The sequence below is a fragment of the Hipposideros armiger genome, unplaced genomic scaffold (assembly GCF_001890085.2).
Source record: "Hipposideros armiger isolate ML-2016 unplaced genomic scaffold, ASM189008v1 scaffold_30, whole genome shotgun sequence".
NCBI classification, from domain to species: Eukaryota; Metazoa; Chordata; class Mammalia; order Chiroptera; family Hipposideridae; genus Hipposideros; species Hipposideros armiger.
This window is the reverse complement of record NW_017731380.1, coordinates 2,479,737-2,498,474: the sequence shown is the minus strand read 5'-3', so window position 1 is coordinate 2,498,474 and position 18,738 is coordinate 2,479,737. Positions and strand designations below refer to the sequence as shown.

At 37.8% G+C, this 18,738-nt stretch overlaps 1 protein-coding gene, 1 long non-coding RNA gene and 1 pseudogene across 11 annotated transcripts in view; 1 reads left to right on the top strand and 2 right to left on the bottom strand.

Moving 5' to 3' along the window:
• Positions 1–662, bottom strand: part of LOC109379862 (uncharacterized) — a 58,661-nt gene extending 57,999 nt beyond the window's left edge. For 2 of the 4 annotated variants that reach the window (XR_002123293.1, XR_002123292.1), the window contains exon 1: positions 539–661. This is a non-coding gene — a long non-coding RNA (uncharacterized LOC109379862). Of the gene's footprint in view, positions 1–538 lie in introns of all 4 variants that reach the window. The other 2 variants (XR_002123294.1, XR_002123291.1) reach the window with 2 other exon arrangements.
• A 76-nt stretch (positions 663–738) lies between these two features.
• The window catches only part of MARCHF7 (membrane associated ring-CH-type finger 7), a 53,659-nt gene continuing 35,659 nt past the window's right edge, over positions 739–18,738 (top strand). For 2 of the 7 annotated variants that reach the window (XM_019636839.1, XM_019636836.1), the window contains exons 1-2: positions 1,036–1,407; positions 16,761–16,925. In XM_019636839.1, coding sequence (XP_019492384.1) covers positions 1,321–1,407; positions 16,761–16,925 — 252 coding nt within the window. In that variant the 5' untranslated portion in view covers positions 1,036–1,320. Of the gene's footprint in view, positions 893–1,033; positions 1,408–16,760; positions 16,926–18,738 lie in introns of those variants that run through there. The other 5 variants (XM_019636834.1, XM_019636838.1, XM_019636837.1 and 2 more) reach the window with 4 other exon arrangements.
• LOC109379860 (40S ribosomal protein S12 pseudogene) lies at positions 17,301–17,940 on the bottom strand (annotated as a pseudogene).

The following is an 18,738-nucleotide window of genomic DNA, read 5'->3' as shown; positions in this document are numbered from 1 at the left end:
CCAGACTACTTGCCTCGCAATTATCCTCTTTCTAAATGGATGAATTTTTACTGCAAAAGCTGCTGCTGCCCTATCAAAGCTTAGTATCAACGATTTAAAAAGACACGACTGTAAACGTACACCACCAGCAAAACTGAATCAGCGACAGGAACGAAAGGGTCGTTTCGGTTCCAACCCTGAAAGGGGAGGGCTCGCAGATGTAAAACAGGGCGGGCAAGGGACGGGAGGAAGAGAGGTCGGAAAAAGCAGTGCTTGATTCAAGTCAATGCTCAACATTCACGATGCCACTTACCAAGGGCAAAAAAAATAAAAAATAAATAAATAAAATAAGAGGAACGATATTTAGAGCAGTGGGCCCGGCAGGTTTGCGGCAGGGAGCAAGAGCCTGTAACGGAGACTCGGGCGCCGGGGATCGCAGCCCCTCGCCCCCTAGGTGAGGGCGGCCAGCCGGGGTTGGGCCTTCAGCGCCCAGCTCCTGGCGCCCGCACCTTCGCCGGCCCAGCCGCCAGCCCGCGGGCCGACCGGCCGCAGCGCTTACCAGTGGCGCCTCGCCGCCTCTTCCGGGGCAGCCCTTCAACGGTTGCCGCAATCAGAGCACCACCCCGCGGCGGGGCACGTCGAGTCCGCCGGTAGCTCTCGGCTCTCCGCAGCGCCCCCACTCTCGCGAGAAAACGGCGGCGTGGTCCGCGAACTGCGGGGGGAGGAGGAGAAGGGAGGGGCATTTAACGGTGGCAGCTGGTTCTGCGCCGGATCTCGGCGAGGGGCGGGCGCCATTGTGTTTCGCTGTCGACTGCTCTGACTCCGCTGGAGTCCTAGCACTAGGCGGAGGAAAGCGACGGTGTGGCGGCTGCGAGCCGGACGCTCCCTGTTCAGTGCCAGCTCCGGAGCCGAGGTAATAAGCTCCACGGCTCGAGCTTCTCCTGGGGGAAGTGGATCCAGGCAAGGCCGCGGGTGGGGGAGGGGAGGCAACGTCGCGTCGGCCGGGGGGGGGGAGCGGAGGCCGCTTCCTTCCCGGACCGCGGGCACGAAGGATGCCGGACGCAGCCTCCTCTGCCGCTGGCCTTCCGTTCGCCCTGTGGCGGAGTTCGTGACGGGTGGAGGGGGTCAGATTGTACCGATCGTACGCCTTACAGACGCGAAGTGGGCGAGCGCGAGGAGCTGGAGCCTTCTCTTTGGCGGCCTCGTCTTCCGCAGGCTGACGGAGGGTCCTCCGGAGCGAGGTCTTTAGCGAGCGCGCCGCCGAGGGCGGGGAGGGTTAGGGCCCTGCCTGCTGGCAGCCCCAGCCTCTCAGGTGCGGTGAAGGTTTGCTGCTGCTCATGGATGTTCCAGTTCTTGAACATCGTGATAACGCTGGCAGCGTTTTGTATTGTGGTAAATTACATGTTCTTCAAATTGAAATGGGTGATGGTAGGTATTAAAAAACGGACCTGTTGGCGTAAGAAAAATATGGAAGGCACCAATAGTAGTCGACTGCTCCCTCATATTCATGAAACTGCGTAGTGAAGACTTCAGAACGCGTACAAACACACCAAAAAATACTACAATGAATACTTTTTCCTGCGTACAAGGGTAGATCATAGGTGGGGAAAAACTCTGTCCTGGCAATAAATTCGTCACTAGTGTCGTTGGGCGCACTCAAGAGTAAACGTGCCAAGTGAATTTGAATGTAGTAAGATTTTTTTTTTCGATTTTGTAGGACTTATTACGTATTTTTCTTTTTTCATTATTTTAAGTCTCCCCTTTTCTTATCCCATCTGTCCATTTCTGTCTGGAGCTAAGAGGTAAGGTTGAAGATGAATTTTTAATCTAAAAAGTAGTTAAGGTAGACATATAATGTAACTAGGTTTTTTTCATGAGATAAAATTTTGTTTCAGAAATGGGGTCAGTATTTCATTTACAGCTCTACAGCATTTTGTGAAACATCAGTGATATATGAAGCTTTAAAGTCAGTGTTTGAGTATTGATTTTGCCTAAATTATTTAACCTCTTCAGATTTCCTTGTATAGCAGTTAATTCCTAGACTTGAGGTGGGGATTTAATTAGATGGGGTAAGTCGGTAGCAGTCAACATATTTGTGGACCTAATACTTGCAGAGTGAATTTTTAATGGATACAAACAGTTGGAATTGATACCTGATGTCCAATTGTTTATATGCACGAATTCTGGTCAGAATAACCTTAAAGTTTTTCTCTGCCTGTAATGTGTCCGCCACCGAGTGCTGACTGCTTCACACACAGTATATATATTTAAGTTCTCTACTACAAATGTTTTTAGATAAGAACTTCCTACAACTCTTATTTTCCCCAAAATTATACCGTAGATTTAAGCATGGTATGCATAGTCTTGGGTCTTTTCCAACCATTGCATGCTGGGTCTGATGTCTTGAATAAGATTAAAAATTCCTACTTATTTAAATATAAGTGATTTCTCCTTCTGCCACATTGGCAGAAGAGCTTATATTCCTAGATAAAGCGCAAAGATGCTCCTATATAGACATGCACGGAGGTTTTACTTGAAGGTGTCATATTGGGCTGTGGGAAAAGTCATGACATATTTTTTCTGTTTTTCGTTGCAAAAATGCGTCATGACTTTTCCGCCAACCCAGTATAATCAACTGGGATGTAAAAAGCCATCCATGGCACTCATTCAGCCAATTTTTAATTGGCTCTATCCACTTCACACAACTCTTCATCTGGTGTATTGTCAAGAATTACACACATTTTAGTAATTATATTTTAGGGAAATAATTGTAATAGTGCAAAATTATAAAATTATTTAAAACATTTTTTGATAATTTGTTATTTGTTGTATCCAGGGTACTAGATTAGGGCTTCACATTACAAGAATGAGCTTGACAGCATCTGCCCTCCACAACTCACAATTTAGTCATTAGACTAATGTATAAACAACTACTGCTATTATCTTAGTAAAGTACATAGTAGTACTGTGGGAGCATACAGGAGGGGTGTTTAATCTTGGGGGAAATTTTACCGGAAGCATTGCTTTACCTGAGATGTGAATGATGACTAAGAGTTTGATAGGGAAACTGCAAAGTCATGGTATTATGGTTTTAAGACTGGACAGTTTGTTCCTCACAGCTGAAACCAATTGAATGGAAGGTTAGCATGACATGAAAGACCTTCTGTATTTTTACAAAGTTAGTGCTCTATGGGAATGGAGAGCTACTGAATTCTTAAACCAAATGAAAATGATATTTTTATTATCTTTGCTAATACCTACTTCTGTTACTACGGATAATTAAGTGCCAGTGCTAATAGTAAACAGTGGGAAATGTACAGGCTTGCATCATACCTCATTTTTAACCAACAAATTTAAGAACTAATGAATCTTTTAAATAACAGAATCAACAACTGATCACGTCAGGATGATTTCAATTTAAAATGAGTAAAATTTTGAGTTCCTACTAAGATACACTTGAATTCACAAAAGCAGAATTCTTTTACAATGAAAATAATTTATCTTTTCACAAACCATTATTTTACAAAAATTCTATCTTTAATATAGTTGCTAATCATAAGAAGAACCCAAAATTGGGGGATAAAATTATAATTTGAGAGTTGGCTGGGGTTTAATTTTCACTGACCTTAATTTTTAACTTTTCTACTCTGATCTTAGTTCATGTGATCCAAGCTGGTTTTTCTTGCTCTCAATATATTTCTCTGTGACTCTACCAGTTAGACTAGATCAGCTGAATACCTGGTTTTAAAATCACCTACTGCTCTACACCCACTTTTGTCAACAGCTTTAAAAGAGGGCAAATTTTGAATCTTAAAATCTAGTTCTCATCTTTCCATTATGATCATTGCACTTCAGTGTAATGTATTTCTCCGTTTCCAGAAAAAAACCCTAAAATGGTTTCCACTTACTGGATGAAGATTGAAATTTGAGACTTACAGATTAAGTATATACTTCAAAGGAGAACAGATCTCATAAAGTACTGTAATGTAGACTTAACAACATAGTCATATTTCTCATGGAGATGTTAAACTTCTCTAGTTATTATTTTTTAAGACTTGGGTATACTTGTATCTTTGTGTCTTAAATATTTGTAAGCTAAAAATCAAGAGGCATTTCTTAAAAGACCTAAGAAGTTCTGTGCTTTTAAAGTGATTTTTGCCTCATGTGATCACCCTTAGCTTCCATGTCTGCATGTTCCCTATGATCAGTAAAATGCTAGGATTTCCCTTTGAGGGAAAAAAAAAATTTTCTCCAGAAGCAGATTTTTTTTAAACAAAAGGATATACCAAGTAGAGGTAAATAATGGAATTATAACTGTGTACTTATGGAAAACAATTGACTATTGGAATACATTGGTATTTTGTGTGATAACTTTGTCCTTCATGCCATGAATTTATTGTATAGTAATGTTGTGCTTTTGGTAATTCAGCAACTACAGCACCCCTGGATATTAAAAAATTCTAAGTTAGACCCTGAAATTGAATCAGATTTTTTCATAGAAACTAGGTGTATAATGATATAATTGTAGGAAAGTAAAAGTTAGGATAAGTTATGAAGCTTTATTGCTGCATAGCAAACCACCTCAAAATTTAGTGGATTAAAACTGTTGTTTTTTTTACAGTTCTCTGTGCCTGTTGGACAATTATTCTGGTTTTACCTGGGTTCACTCATGTACCAGTATTTAGCTGAAGGATTTCTCAGGCTGTAAGGTCCAAGATGGCATTACTCACATGTCTGGCAGTTGGTGTTGGTTAACATTTAGGCTTTGCTCCATGTGTTCTTTTATGACCAGGGGTTCTTAAAACAACAATCCAAGAACAGGAAAGGGGAAGCTGTAAGAATTCTTACAGCCTGGCAGATCATATAATGTCACTTAACGCTGCATTCTTTTAGTCAGAATAAATCTCACAAGGTTAGCCTACATTCAAAGGGGATGGAAATAAGATTTCACCTCTTCCCAGGCAGCAATGAACATCACATTGCAAAGGACTGTGCATACTTGAATGGGAGGGATTTGTAGCCAAATTTTGTAATTTACCACAGGTTGTTTAGAACATTTAAGAACACACATCCTTATTGATGTCATAATTGGGATTTGTTTTAAAATAGAGGATAGTAAAATGAAAAACAAGATAGGTTAATTGTTGAAGACTTGATTGTACATGAGAATCATTATTGTCTACTTTTGTGTATGTTTGGAATTTTTCATAGTAAAAACAATTTTAAGTCATATTCAGGTAATCTAAACTGCATTTTGTGAAGTGTTTTTAACTGTATCTTCCACTTAGTATTTACCAGAATAGTACTTTATTGTTTAATATTTACTACTTCCTTTGTGGTACATAGATACTAAGGAGTATAAACCAGCAGCACTGCAATTTATTACAGAAAGCAAATTAATCTTAGTTTTTATAGATTTTATTGTAATATAAGTTGTAAAAAACATGTCTTTTCATTTGCAAATAACTGTTTCCTTTATTAAAGTAAGACCACATACATTAAAGAAATTTTGGAAAACTTAAGAATAAAGAAAACAAAACCCACCCAAGAGATACAGTAAAATGTGAATGGCTGTTTTTTTCCAAATTTTTATGTACATACTTGTGTAAGTAAGGTATATGTTTTTTTACCCTGTAGTGATTGTCTTCCTGTACATTAATGTGAATGAGTTTAAAATTTTTTCCTTTTTTTCTGTGTGTTAAAGACAAATTTCAAATAAAGAAAAGCCAATAGAATATCTACTAAGCTGTAATAAAAACCTTTTAACACTGATGGTATTGCCTAGTAATAGCTAGCATTTGCTGAATACATGCGATGTGCCAGCAAAGTTCACAATATACCTATGAAGTTGGTAGTTCTCATTTTAATAGGTGAAGATCATTACAGAGATAAAGCCTAGAGTCACACTAAGTAAAGGACAGACTTCAAAGCTTGCACTCTTAAGTATCCTGTTTTTACAAATAGTTAGGAATTGGCTCAAATACTAAAAATTGGGCAATGCTTAATATATCTTGCCAAGCCTCAGTTTCCTATTTTGGAAAAAATACCCTTTATTAATGAATGCATTTAAAATAAAGGAAGTCTTAGGTGTATTAATATGGATAGGGCTGGGGCCTTTTTGTTAATCTGGTTATTTGGTTTATGACTACCGTGTGACTGTTGGCAGATCCTGAACAAATCTTTTTATAAGCAGGATCAATGAAAAATTTGAGTGTTACACTGCTATTCCTCTGATATTAGGAATTAACAGCTTTTCCAAATTTAGTAAACCCAAAATCCAAGCCTTACTTGATAGGCAACTTGTGGTAGTGCGCAGAGAATAGCAGAGAGAGGGTAATAGGTAGACCTCCTTTGTTTGCTCCATGTGTTTTCTTATATACAGCCAGAAGTTTTTCAGTTTACTTTTTCATAATGCCCCAAATTCTACTGGGTTGTCAGAACAAGTCATAACTCATTTTTGCAACAAAAAACAGCAAAAATATGTCATGACTTTTCCGACAACACAATACTAATTAGATGTAATCAGTGAAGGGGTGGGGGGCACTAAGGCTGACCAGACAGAAGGTACAGTACCAGGAGAAGGCAAAGAGGTATCATATGTATATGGGGAAAAGTAAATCAGTGTAAGTGATTGAAAATATATTTTCACCCCAGACTGCTCTCCTGTGTTCTGTAAACTATTCTAACATGCTTCTAGACCTCTTCTGGGCACTTAGATTACTTGTTCTTTAAAACCAACTCATCTTAGTGTGTCTCCTTGTTCTCCACTCCCAACTCCATGCAAAAAAATGTGTGTGTGCGTGTGTGTGCGTGCTTGTGCTTCAGTACTCTGAATAATTCCTCCCTCCCCAACACTCTTTTCTATTTGAGATGTATTGAATCTGCCTTCTGTCTACTTACTTTGGGCCTTTGCTAATTTGTCTTGGAGCCATCATATCACTTCCTAGTAACTATCGCCTCAACCCACATCCCTTCTAGCCTCCATCAGTTTGTTCCCTGTATCTATGAATCTATTTCTGTTTTGTTTGTTCATTTATTCTGTTCTTTAGATTCCACATATAAGTGAGATGATATGGTATTTGTCTTTCTCAGTCTGACTTATTTCACTTAACATAACACAGACCCTCTAGGTCCATCCATGTTGTTGCAATGTGTGGTGTAATTTTTTTTTTTTTTAAGATTTTTATTGGGATTTGGGGGATGGGAACAGCACTGGGGAATCAGGGGAAGGGGAACAGACAAGTGGCTGTTGTTTTTTTGTTCTTCAGTCTAGTTGTGGAGGATGTTGCTTCACTGGCCCAAGCTGGCACCATCATTGCGCTCTTCCCAGGCGAGGCAGATCAGTCACCGGCCTCTGGACGGCCGCTCACGGCGGCTGTTGGCTGCTCACACTGGCTGCTGGCTACATACGGTAGCCCATGGCAACCCACTGCCACAGGGACTGCAGGCTACACCATAGCCGGTGACTCACGGCAGCCCAGCTCCAGGTTGAGCTGTTGTTCAGCATCTTAGCTGTAGAGGGCAGTGTCACTGGCCCTCATATGTGGGATCCAAACCGGGGCCCTCTGCGTCCCAAGCCAGTTCTTAACCAACGCGCCACTCGGCCGGACCTGTGGTGTAATTTTTAAAAAAATATTTTTAATATATTTTTTAAATTGGGGAACAGTGTTTTTCCAGGACCCTTCAGCTCCAAGTCAAGTAGTTGTTTCAAAATAGTTGTGGAGGGCGCTCCTCAGTGGCCCATGAGAGAATCGAACCGGCAACCTTGGTGTTAAGAGCACTGTGCTCTAACCAATTGAACTAACCGGCCACCCCTGTGTGGTGTAGTTTTTTATTGAATGCCAAATAGTGTAAATATAAGAATAGTAGAGACTTGAATATTTATGCCTGGAAATGGACAAACTCTACTTCTGTCGGACTGTTGCTGTAGTGGGTTGAGTTGGTTTAGTATGTAGTTGAGCTGGATTTGAGCTTTATTACTGCTTTATTTACCCTTCAGATAAAGCACATTAAGCACCATGTAGTGGATGGCCACTACATGGTGCTTAATGTGAGGCCTGGGCTGTCAGGATTTCTTTTAGTATTCTTTCGCTAGCTTCAACTTCCTGCAGCAGTAGATTGCTGTTGCTGCTTATTTGGAACAAAGCTCATTGTGAATGGGAGTGTTCTTAGTTCTATTGCATCCTTCTCCAGTCTTAGGCAAGCTCTGCCTGCCTTATCCTCAGAGGTGGGGCTGTCCCAGCATTTCTGCCCTTGTCCCTGTCTCCTGGAGTGGAGTCTAGAGTGCAGGCAGCCCCTGTCACCACTCCTGTCCCTTCCAGCTGATCTTTGCCATGTACTGGAGGAGTGTCTGGGGCAGGCATGTTTCATAGCCCTTCTCCAGTGGCCACAAGACAATCTGTCTTGTATAGATGCAGAAAATGGGTTTCCTATCTCTTTTCCTAGCGACAGCTGTTCTTACCTTGTACTCATACAGAGTCTGGAGCATGGATGAGCTTCTTCAGGTTTTCCTTTTCTTAAACATAGGCAGGCCCTGTGTGGTCATACTCCAGTTCTGTTCAACCTCATTTTTTCTTAACACTCAGTGGAGTCCTGTGGAAAAGATGTCTTATATTTAGACTCCCAGAGTTTTTAAACTGTCAACACTAGCAAATATTTGGCCTTTAGGAATTCAAGAATTTGAGAAAATTTTACTGTTTCTTCTTGTCAGCTTTTATGGTTGGCCACCTTTGTCCCATCTCTGTTGGAGGGGCTGCCATTCTTTGTATTTCAGTTCATCTGGTTGCCTTGCAACCTCAGTTCTGGTGGACTCAAGAAAAGTGATTTAGTAGATTATTGGGCTTACTAATGGTAGAGTAGGAGTGATTTGTGGCTGTCGTTTAATACTAAGCAGAAATGAAACTTCCCTCCAAGTTTGTTTGATTTATTTTGCTTGAAAATATTCAAGTAATTACAGCTGGGAAAACAGTAAAATTAATATCCATATAACCTTACCTACATTCAGTAGTTAATATTATTTGCCGTATTTGCTGTATATCTATATAGGTTATATATAACTTTACATATCGTGCTTATTTTCTAAAATGTGAATTGTTATTTTAGAACCGTTTAATATTAAATTGCAGACATCGTGACACAACTAAAATTCAGTCTATATTCAAACTTTGTGTTGTTTTTTTGAACAAGGATTCAATCAAGGTTCATGCATTGTATTTGATTTTGTTTTTGGTGTTTTTTTTTAATTAATTAATTTATTTTTTAAAGAAATTTTATTGGGAAACAGTGTGTTTTTCCAGGACCCATCAGCTCCAGGTCAAGTAGTTGTCTTCAATCTCAGCGGCCCATGTGGGGATTGAACCAGCAACCTTGGTGTTATGAGCCTGCGCTCTAACCACCTGAGCTAACCGGCCGTCCCTTTGATTTTGTTTATTGTATTTTTCAGTTCCAAAATTTGTTTAGTCCAGTTTTCAAGTGCTTTGCTTTTTGCAGTGTTCTTTTCTCTGCACATATTTTAAAGCTTGCTCTTTATTTAAACATAAACACACTTGTTTTATATAATCTGCCTGAAATACTTAATTTGACATATTTGCTAGCGTATTTTTTCTCTCGTGTATTGCATTCAAGGACCTTGTTTTTGGTGCCTTATTTCATTGTATTCCTAGTTATCTCTTGCTCATTATACTTGAAAGATTGTAGAAATAACCTGAAGCCTAGCATGAAGGCATATTCTTCCGGGAAGATTTGTGTTTGCTTCTGTCAGGTGCAAACTAGGTTGGGACCATCTTAAACCAAATTGAAGGTTTGACCTTAATTTGCTATCCTGGAAATAGCTGCAAATCTGCACAAGGAACTGGTTTACTTCTGGTTTAACTCTTATCCTGTTGTTGGGGACCTTTGGAGTCTAGCTGATTGTGATGAGGTGGCCTATTATATAGATTCTAAACCTTGTGCATGTCTTGGGTTTGATTTCCTTCTGTGAGACTGGCAAAGTGAAAATTTAAATTTTCTGGATTTACAAATACCCTCAGGGCAAAAGTGGCTTTTTGTACTTTCATATCTTTGGGATTCCCATTTTCCCTTCATTATTTATGTAGTAATTCCTTATTATCTTGTCAACCCTTCATTGCTTTTAATAGGATGCTCATTATGTTTTATTTAACATTTTTCATTGTTTGAGGGGAAGGATCGATTTGAATAATTAGCCATTATCAAGAACTGAAGATGCTTCCCCCGTAACATTTTGTATATATCTCTGCAATTACACTGTATTGTAGTTATTTACATATTTATTTTTTAAATTCCATTCACTCCTCTACTCCTGAAATGTGAGTTCTGAGAGATGTGCTAAACGCTAGAAATGTGATGGCAAAAGTACTCAGTAACTATTGAGCTGGAACTAGGGGTTTTTTTCCAGGTGATAGTTGGAAATTACAGTAAGTGAAAAGGGTAGGTTAGAGTTCTGGACGCTGGGCCAAAGAATTTGAACTTCCTTTTTAAAGTAGTAGAAAACAATTGAAAGTTTGATTTTGGGAAATGGTGCTATTATTCATAGGATAAAATACAAAAGAAGAAAATGTGTAGATTAATGATGAGCTCTCGTTAGACAAAGCCTAGCATGATGTTATTAGAGACAAACTTTGTTGGTTTACCCAGAGTAGGCCTGATATCCAAATAAAGTCTTGTTGAAAAACATTGTAAAATTCAGTTTATATTAGTTTGTGTTCTATAAGTTGTGAGGTATTTTCAGTTGTGTTTAACGTGATTGTGAGACCTTGGTAACCTACAGATATTATCAGACAAAATTATAGAATTTTGCATGTCAGATAATGACATAGAATTCCTTTAGGCTTTTTACCTGGACAGAATAGATTTGAATTGTGCTGTTTGTATTGATAGTTAGGGAAAACTTTTTTTTTTCCCATCTAACGATCCTTTATAGTGTTCCAGGCTACCTAAAACATGAACTTTGTTTTAAGAAGCTCCTAAGAGAGTTTCCTAGGAAGCCCAGAAGAATGAAATTACCTACAAAAAAAGTAGTCAGTTTTTTTAGTAGCTGACAAGCCATGAGTTTATGAAATAGGATGTGGAGTTGGTATGAATACCTGTTTTCCATTACTGTTCCTTATGTCAGTCACTATTAAAATTCCTCAAGGTGAGGGTACTCTTAACATAAGTAAAAGTATGACAGGTAAACTAACAGTTAAATAACAGCTTTACCCAAGAGACTTTATTTCCAAAGTTGAAAAGTTCAATAAAGTAAAGATTCCAAATATTAATCGTAAAGATTTTTGAGGCTTTGTGGCTCATTACCTTCTTTCTGCATTTGAAGCAAGTTCTGGAGAATAGAAAATGTGGCCTTTTGCAACTGTTGGTGCCTCAGCTTTAGTCATATTTGTTGATAAGGAACTTGAACACATTATTCCAGTTGAACCTGTGATGCTAGGACTTCAGGGAGTCTCAAAGAGAGTATGAATTGTGTTATGGAAGTTTCATAGTAATGACGAGTGCTGTATGCAAATTGAGTTGCTAGACATGGCAGATGGACACATTATCTCTTATACTCAAGCTCAGGCTCCACTGTCCTGACTTCACCCTGTGAAACACAAGTTCGGAGATGAAATTCAGAAGATCAAGATGTCCACAGTAGAGCTTTTTAATCAAGCTTAGGGCCCTGGGCGTCTATATAGGTCACACTATGAAGTCAGCCCTGATGTGCTAAGTTTGTATCTTATCACCAAGCAGAGCTTGACTGTCCAACTAGGAGATCAAATCTAAAGAAATTTGGAAAACCAACACTATATAGCGACAAAAACTAAATACCATTATATTGACCATTGAGGAAAGGTTATACATAAGATATTTTCTTGTGTTGTACTCTTTGTTTTAATTAAATTTATTGGGCTGACATTGGTTAGTAAAATTATTTAGGTTCCAAGTGTACAATTCTATAATACATCATCTATGTATTGCATTGTGTGTTCACCACCCAGAGCCAGTTCTGCTTCCATCACCATATATTTGAACCCTTTACCCTTTTCTACCACCTCTCCTCCCACCTCACCCTCTGGTAAACACTAAAATGTTGTCTGTGTCTATGAGTTTTTGTTTGCTTGTTTGTTAATCAGCTTGTTTTACTCTTTTAAGTCTTGGTTAAAAGCATTAAGCTTCAGATAACCTTTTTCCTGCTAGTGTGTTATTTTTGCTTATAGCTTTGCCTTTATAGCACTTATAACTAAATTATGTGGTTATGTAGCTTGTTTGTTCTCTACTAGACTACAACTTCTTGATAATCATTATCCCAGTAGGTTCAATGTTGTCCCCTCACCTCATCCTTTTGTTTAGTATTAATTAATGTGCCTAGCACATACTAAACACCTAAAAAACTATTTGACGAATGAATGAACTTAAAAAGATGCCTTATATAGTACCTTGTAAGTGGTCTGGTAGAAGTTTTTCAAGGACTGCACATTTTAATTTTTTTTGCTGTTCTTTGTGCTTTTGACCTACAACTTACGCAACCAAATTATATAAGTTCTCTGGTAACACCTACGTTGTCAAAATTCAATCAATTTATGTAAAGGAGTTGCCCAAAAATAGTTTCATATGGTATAAATTATCTCTCTGAGGGCCCTGCCTCTTTGCCTTCTCTCAAGAGGTTTGTTTTGAGAAGATTTTCTACTAGGTTAGTTTCATTCTGCAAGTAAGTCTGCAGGTAAGAATTGGGTATAAATATAGTCAAAGTAAACAATGAGAGGTATGATTAAGAAGCATTTTGTTGAAGAAACATCTATAAGCCTGTACCTCTTAAAAAGCATTTTGTCTTTCTGTTTAAAATACTCAGATCACAAATACAGTCCCTTGTTTAATATTTTCATAGCCTTTTTGATAAAATAATCTACTTGTCAAATCATTTATGGGCTTTTGCATGTCAGTGTTTTAACCATTAATATTTATACTAATGTATGCTTTCCTTAAAAGTCCAATTCATAACATGTTTTTTAAATAAAATTTTGTACAGACGTAGGTGTGTAGCTTATAAAAAGCTGAAATAAAATATTTTTACAGATGTATGTGTATAGCTTATAAAAAGCTGAAGTGATTGTATGCTTTAATATCCAAACCAGGCCACTTTCAAGAGACAACGCAAGCACTATTAATAATTGTCCTCGGGTAATGAGCACAAATTAGGACTTTTCTGGCTATAAACTAGGACTATTCTAGGCAAACCAGGAAATATGGTCATCCTACTTAACAGGAAAACACAGCAGTCCTTTGCCCTACCCTATTCTCTCATTCCCAGTTCCATTTTCCAAAGGCAGCAAACCTCAACTCTTTAGCTGTTCTAGGATTTACCTTCATATTTCTATATGATGTGCTTATAGTGTTATTTCATGATTTTTCAATATTATATATGTTTTCCTTATTCAACATTGTCCTCACTTCCCCTAACGTACATCAACCCATGTAAATAGTAAAGAGTTCACCCAAACACAGCAATACCTCCTTTATTGAACAATAGCTCTATTTTCCAAAGTTAGAAAATTTATTAAATTGCCATTTGTTCTGTGTACTCTACATTTTCTTTTCCTATTGCCACATACCAAAATAGTTTCTATTTGATGCTATTTTTTTCTTAGAACTTTGCTTCCATTATCTGCCGTCATGCTCCAGTCTTGATAAGTTGCTCCCTGTGCTTTCTACATACCTTTGTAACTGTTTCCGGTTTTGTGTCTGGCTCTTTTGTTCCTCACACTGCCATTTCCCTAGGACATGCTCTTCACTTAGCTTCCTGTGGTTTTTGTTTTATTTTTCTATTGTTTTTTAAAAGATTGTGCACATCTGAAAATGTGTCCTCTTCTCCATCTCACGTTTAGTTGTCAGATTGGAATTCAAGGCCAGGCATTTTTCTCAGTACTACAGTTATTGCTTCGTTGTCTTAAAAGTTTTTAAAGCTGTAATTAAGAAGCCATTCTGATTACTTTGGCACGTGACCTGTTTTTTCTCTCTTGTAACTTATAGGTGTTCTGAAATTTCAAGATGATAAATTTTGCTTAATGTTGGTCTTTTTTCTTTTGATTTGCTGAGTACTCTTGGACCTTTCAGTGTGTAGACTTTTATCCTTTAATTCTAGATTTTTTCATTTTTTTTATAGTTTTTTTCTCCATGTTCTTCTCTCTTTCTATAACCATATTACAGTCAAATGATAACTCTCTTGGACAATTCTCCTGTTTTCAAGTTACATTTTCTACTTCTGGGAGGTTTATTCCTTTTACTCACAATTCTTATGTTGAAATTATTTCAGTGTGTTACATTTTTAAAAAGTGTATCACTGAATTTCCACGAGCTTTTTATTATATTGTAGTTGCTTTCTCAAGCATCCTGTTATTATTTTATGAATGAATGTTTTATCCCTTTGAGGATAGTAATTGCTCCTTTCCCCAGATTTTCTCTGAAATCCTTTTATTATTGTTTGCTTTGGTCTTTCATATTTGAGCTCTTTCTAGGATACATAGTGGTGTTTGATGTTTGTCTATTGAAGGGAAGCACTAAAAAAGTTGATTAGAAACTTTTGGTGACTAGTGGACTTTGCTGTGGGTTAGGTAAACTAGCATTGCAATTAGGAGCATTCAAAATGTTGATATCCAGAAATCCTATCTCCTGTTTTGTTTGGTGATCCAAGAGTAAAATCCCTTAATCTTCTGAGAGCACTGCAGAAACAAAACCATGAAAGAGCCCTTGGGTCTCAACATTGAGTGTATAGATTTTCTTTTATTCCTTATACTTAACTTCCATAGAGATGATTGTATATTTGGGGGATAGGGGAGAAGGGAGAGTGGGGATTGCTTGTGAAATCCTTATCCTCCAGAGAATGCATATCCTATTTTTAGAAGAATGAACGTAGGGGAAGACTTTAGAGTTTTACTGCTCCAACTACATATTTTAATTCACCATCTCGCTTTTCAACCCTTTTTATGGTACTTTGTACCTCCAGGTAGGTCTTGATTCTTTCCAGGGTGCTAAGGTCAAATGCTTTGCTTTTAGTTCTACCTCTTTACAAGTACCTAAGGTGTAGTTTTATCCTCTGCTCAATTATTCTACTTCTCCTACTTTGGATTTTCCAAACATACATTGAAATCTCTTGCCTTCTATGGCTCTGCTTCCTGTTCTTTTCATGGTTAAAGCTTTTGAACTAACTTACTATCATTTTATAGACAGTAAAGGGTTTCGGAAAGAGGGACCATATCCTCGTATAAGGATAACTATCATGTTTTAACAAGAAATGCAAAACTGACTTTTTTGATAAGCTTTCTTTGATTTAATCCTATTTCACAGTATAGCTTTTACTCTGGTTTCTCAGTAGCTAGCTATTCTTAGTTGAATTGATATTGCACTTCTGTTGTATCTTTTTCATGTTTGTTTGTCTCCTGCAGTATAGACCATGTTTTGTTTTTTGCTCTCTTCTGTCATTCCTGATATCATATTTTTAAGATAGATATTATTGAAAAAGGAAATTCTTTTATAGTAACTTTTCAGGAATAAAGGTGATTGATTTAAAACAAATTAGGTATTTTTAACTTAAATGTTCAAATTTGAATGTTTTAATAAAGCAATTATATACCTTATCCAAGCTACACATCGAATAAGTGAAGTATATCTGTTTATACTTTTCTTAAATTCAATAACACTTCCAGGACAATAGGAATAATTTCTGACCTTGAAAGTGGGTAGAAGTTGAAAAGATTGTGATTTCTTTTTATTTGCTACTTTCTTTTGCCCTTCTTTGTACTCTTCAAGACTGGTGGCATCTCAGTTATCCATAGGTCTCATTGTAAATCCTTTCCCCAGGTAACATTATTATTTTTTTTTTAATAAAGGTAATATCTTTATAGTAGAACTATTTGTAATAAGCCTAAAACTGGAGACAATCCAGTGTCCCCCCACAGTAGACTAGGCAAATGAGTTGTGTGTATTGATACTATAGAATATTATATAAACCAATTGGGGTGCATTTACTACAACTGCATGCAACAATACAAATGAATCTCACAAATATAATGTTGAGCAAATGAAACCAGACATAAAAGTACATTTTATATGACTCCATTTGTATATAGTTAAAAATCTGCTGTAGCAATAGTTACTCTTGGCCTGGGTTGAAGAATGTTTAGTGAAGAAAACTTAAAAATTATTCTCACTTTTGAGTAGGGGAAATAGACAGGAAAACAAATTACCACATAAGGTAGAATGATGTCTTAATGAAAGTATCTACAAAGTGGAAGCACACAAAGAAAAATGCTTGTTTTAAGACCATGACCAGGAATAGAATGGGGAATGTGTAAACTTTCTAGGCATACAGAGGCCTACGAGAGCATATTGTGTTAAGGTGTGTGCACATAGTACAATATAGCTAATGTTCACAGTATGAGTATTGAACACACTAATAATAGGTAAGAATAGCAAGATAATCAAGGGAAAATTCATGTAGGGTTTTATGGAGAGACGACATTGACCAAGAAAAAGAGACCAGGCTTTGGAAACAACAAACCTCAGTTCCTTATCCCACTTTTGTGTGCTTCATTTTATGGACAGTAGGGAGCCTTTGGTAGACTTTAGAACTCTGCCTCATAGAAGAGGGGTGATGATAATCTTATAATTTACCATGCCAGATATAGTTATTTTACCTGGTTAATTTTTTATTTGAGCTGATGATTAAGGAGGATTAAGAAAAGAAGGTTTGCATGTTTTTCCAAAAGCAATTAATCAAAATTTGCATTTCACAGGAAACCTCAAGAATGGAGTCTAAACCTTCAAGGATTCCAAGGAGAGTTTCTGTTCAACCATCCAGCTCTTTAAGTGCTAGGATGATGTCTGGAAGCAGAGGAAGTAGCTTAAATGATACCTATCACTCAAGAGACTCTTCATTTAGACTGGATTCTGAATATCAGGTAACATCTTAATGTGGAATATGTACACAGGCTCTTTTTTAGAATGTTTGGGGCTACATATGGTTTTTTAGATTTTAGATAAATAGTAGTGTGTATTTATAATACCCTCAGCTCAATTTCAAGCATCCTGTAGTCAAAACACATTTAATATGTCTGCAGCAAAATGAATGACTGTTAATATCAATTAGCAGAAACTTAATGTTTTTCAAACTTTTGGACTTCAGAATTATGAATAAGGGATTATATAAAATCATCATACTTTACAAAGACTTGGGAACCTTTTTACTTAAAAACATAAGTATCAATTTAAGTATTAATTTAAGTTGATATTGAAGATTTTGGTTTTTTATTGAAACAAAAGCCCAGTTTATTTGTTCATTTCTTGCATTTGAAGTACTCCTCGATGACATCCTTGGCCTGAGATTCTTTGCAAAGTCCTTAACCACCACATACCTGCAACCAAGCACTTTACATGGTTTTCCCTGTCAGTTTTACAGAGGCCTACCCATTCCCCTGGTTTCTTGTTGTCATCAACCTTAAGTAGGTGGATTTGGTGTCCAGCACAGAGGGACTCCAGCAACTTGATGTACATAGGTCCATTGCAGTTGGATGCAAGCACACAAAGATGGGCTTGGCGCTTGTCTAAGGCTTTGGCAGCTTCGCAAAGTCCACGTGCTAGGCCATCATGGATGAGGGCAGTCTTCAGCACCTCTCGTAAAGCAGTATTAATGTCCATTACACCTCCAGCCACATTTTGTTTATCCATTTATGATGATGGATATGCAGGTTGTTTTCACCTTTTGACTATTATGAATGATGTTGCTATAATCATTTATGTGCAAGTTTCTGTGTGGACTTACATTTTCAGTTATCTTGTGTATATACCTAAGGGCGGAATTGCTGAGTTATATGGTAACTCTGTGTTCAGTTATTTAAGGAACTGCTATCAACCAAGGCGCAACTACAAAAGAAGGGCACATACAACCCATACAAGGGACACACCTGGAGTGCGTGGCTCAGGTGACCAGAAAGACTGCCACTGAACCCCACAGCCACTGAACCCTACCTAAGGTCACTCTACTAAAACCAGAAGACATAGTAGCCCTACCTAATGCATAGAAACAAACACAGGGAGGCAGACAAAAGGGAGAGAGAAAGAAACATGTCCCAAATGAACAGAACAAAGCTACAGAGAAAGAACAGAACAAAGTTCCAGAAAAAGAACTAAGCAAAATGGAGAAAAGCAATCTATCAGACACAGAGTTCCAAACCTTGGTTATAAGAATGCTCAGGGAGAACTTCATCAGGGAGATAGGAAGCATAAAAATGGAGATGGAAACCATAAAAAAGAACCAGTCAGAAATAAAGGATCCAATAATGGAAGTGACTAGATTACAGGGAATCAACAACAGATTAGATGAAGCAGAGGATCCAATGTAGAAGATAAGGTAGCAGAAAACTTTCAACCAGAAGAGCAAAAAGGAAAAGGAATTAAAAAAATTGAGGGGAGTTTAAGGGGCCTCCTGGACAATATCAAGCATACAAACATTCTCATTATAGGGGTATCAGAAGGAGAAGAGAGAGAGCAAAGGAATTGAAAACCTCTTTGAAGAAGTAATGACAAATAAGTTCCCTAATGTGATGAAGGAAATAGACATACAAGCACAGAGAGTCCCAAACAAGGTAAACCCAAAGAGGCCAACACCAAGACACATCATAATTAAAAGGCCAAAGGTTAAAGACAGAGAATTTTAAAAAGCAAGAGAAAAGCAGTTAGTTACTTACAAGGGATTCCCCATAAGACAGACGGTAG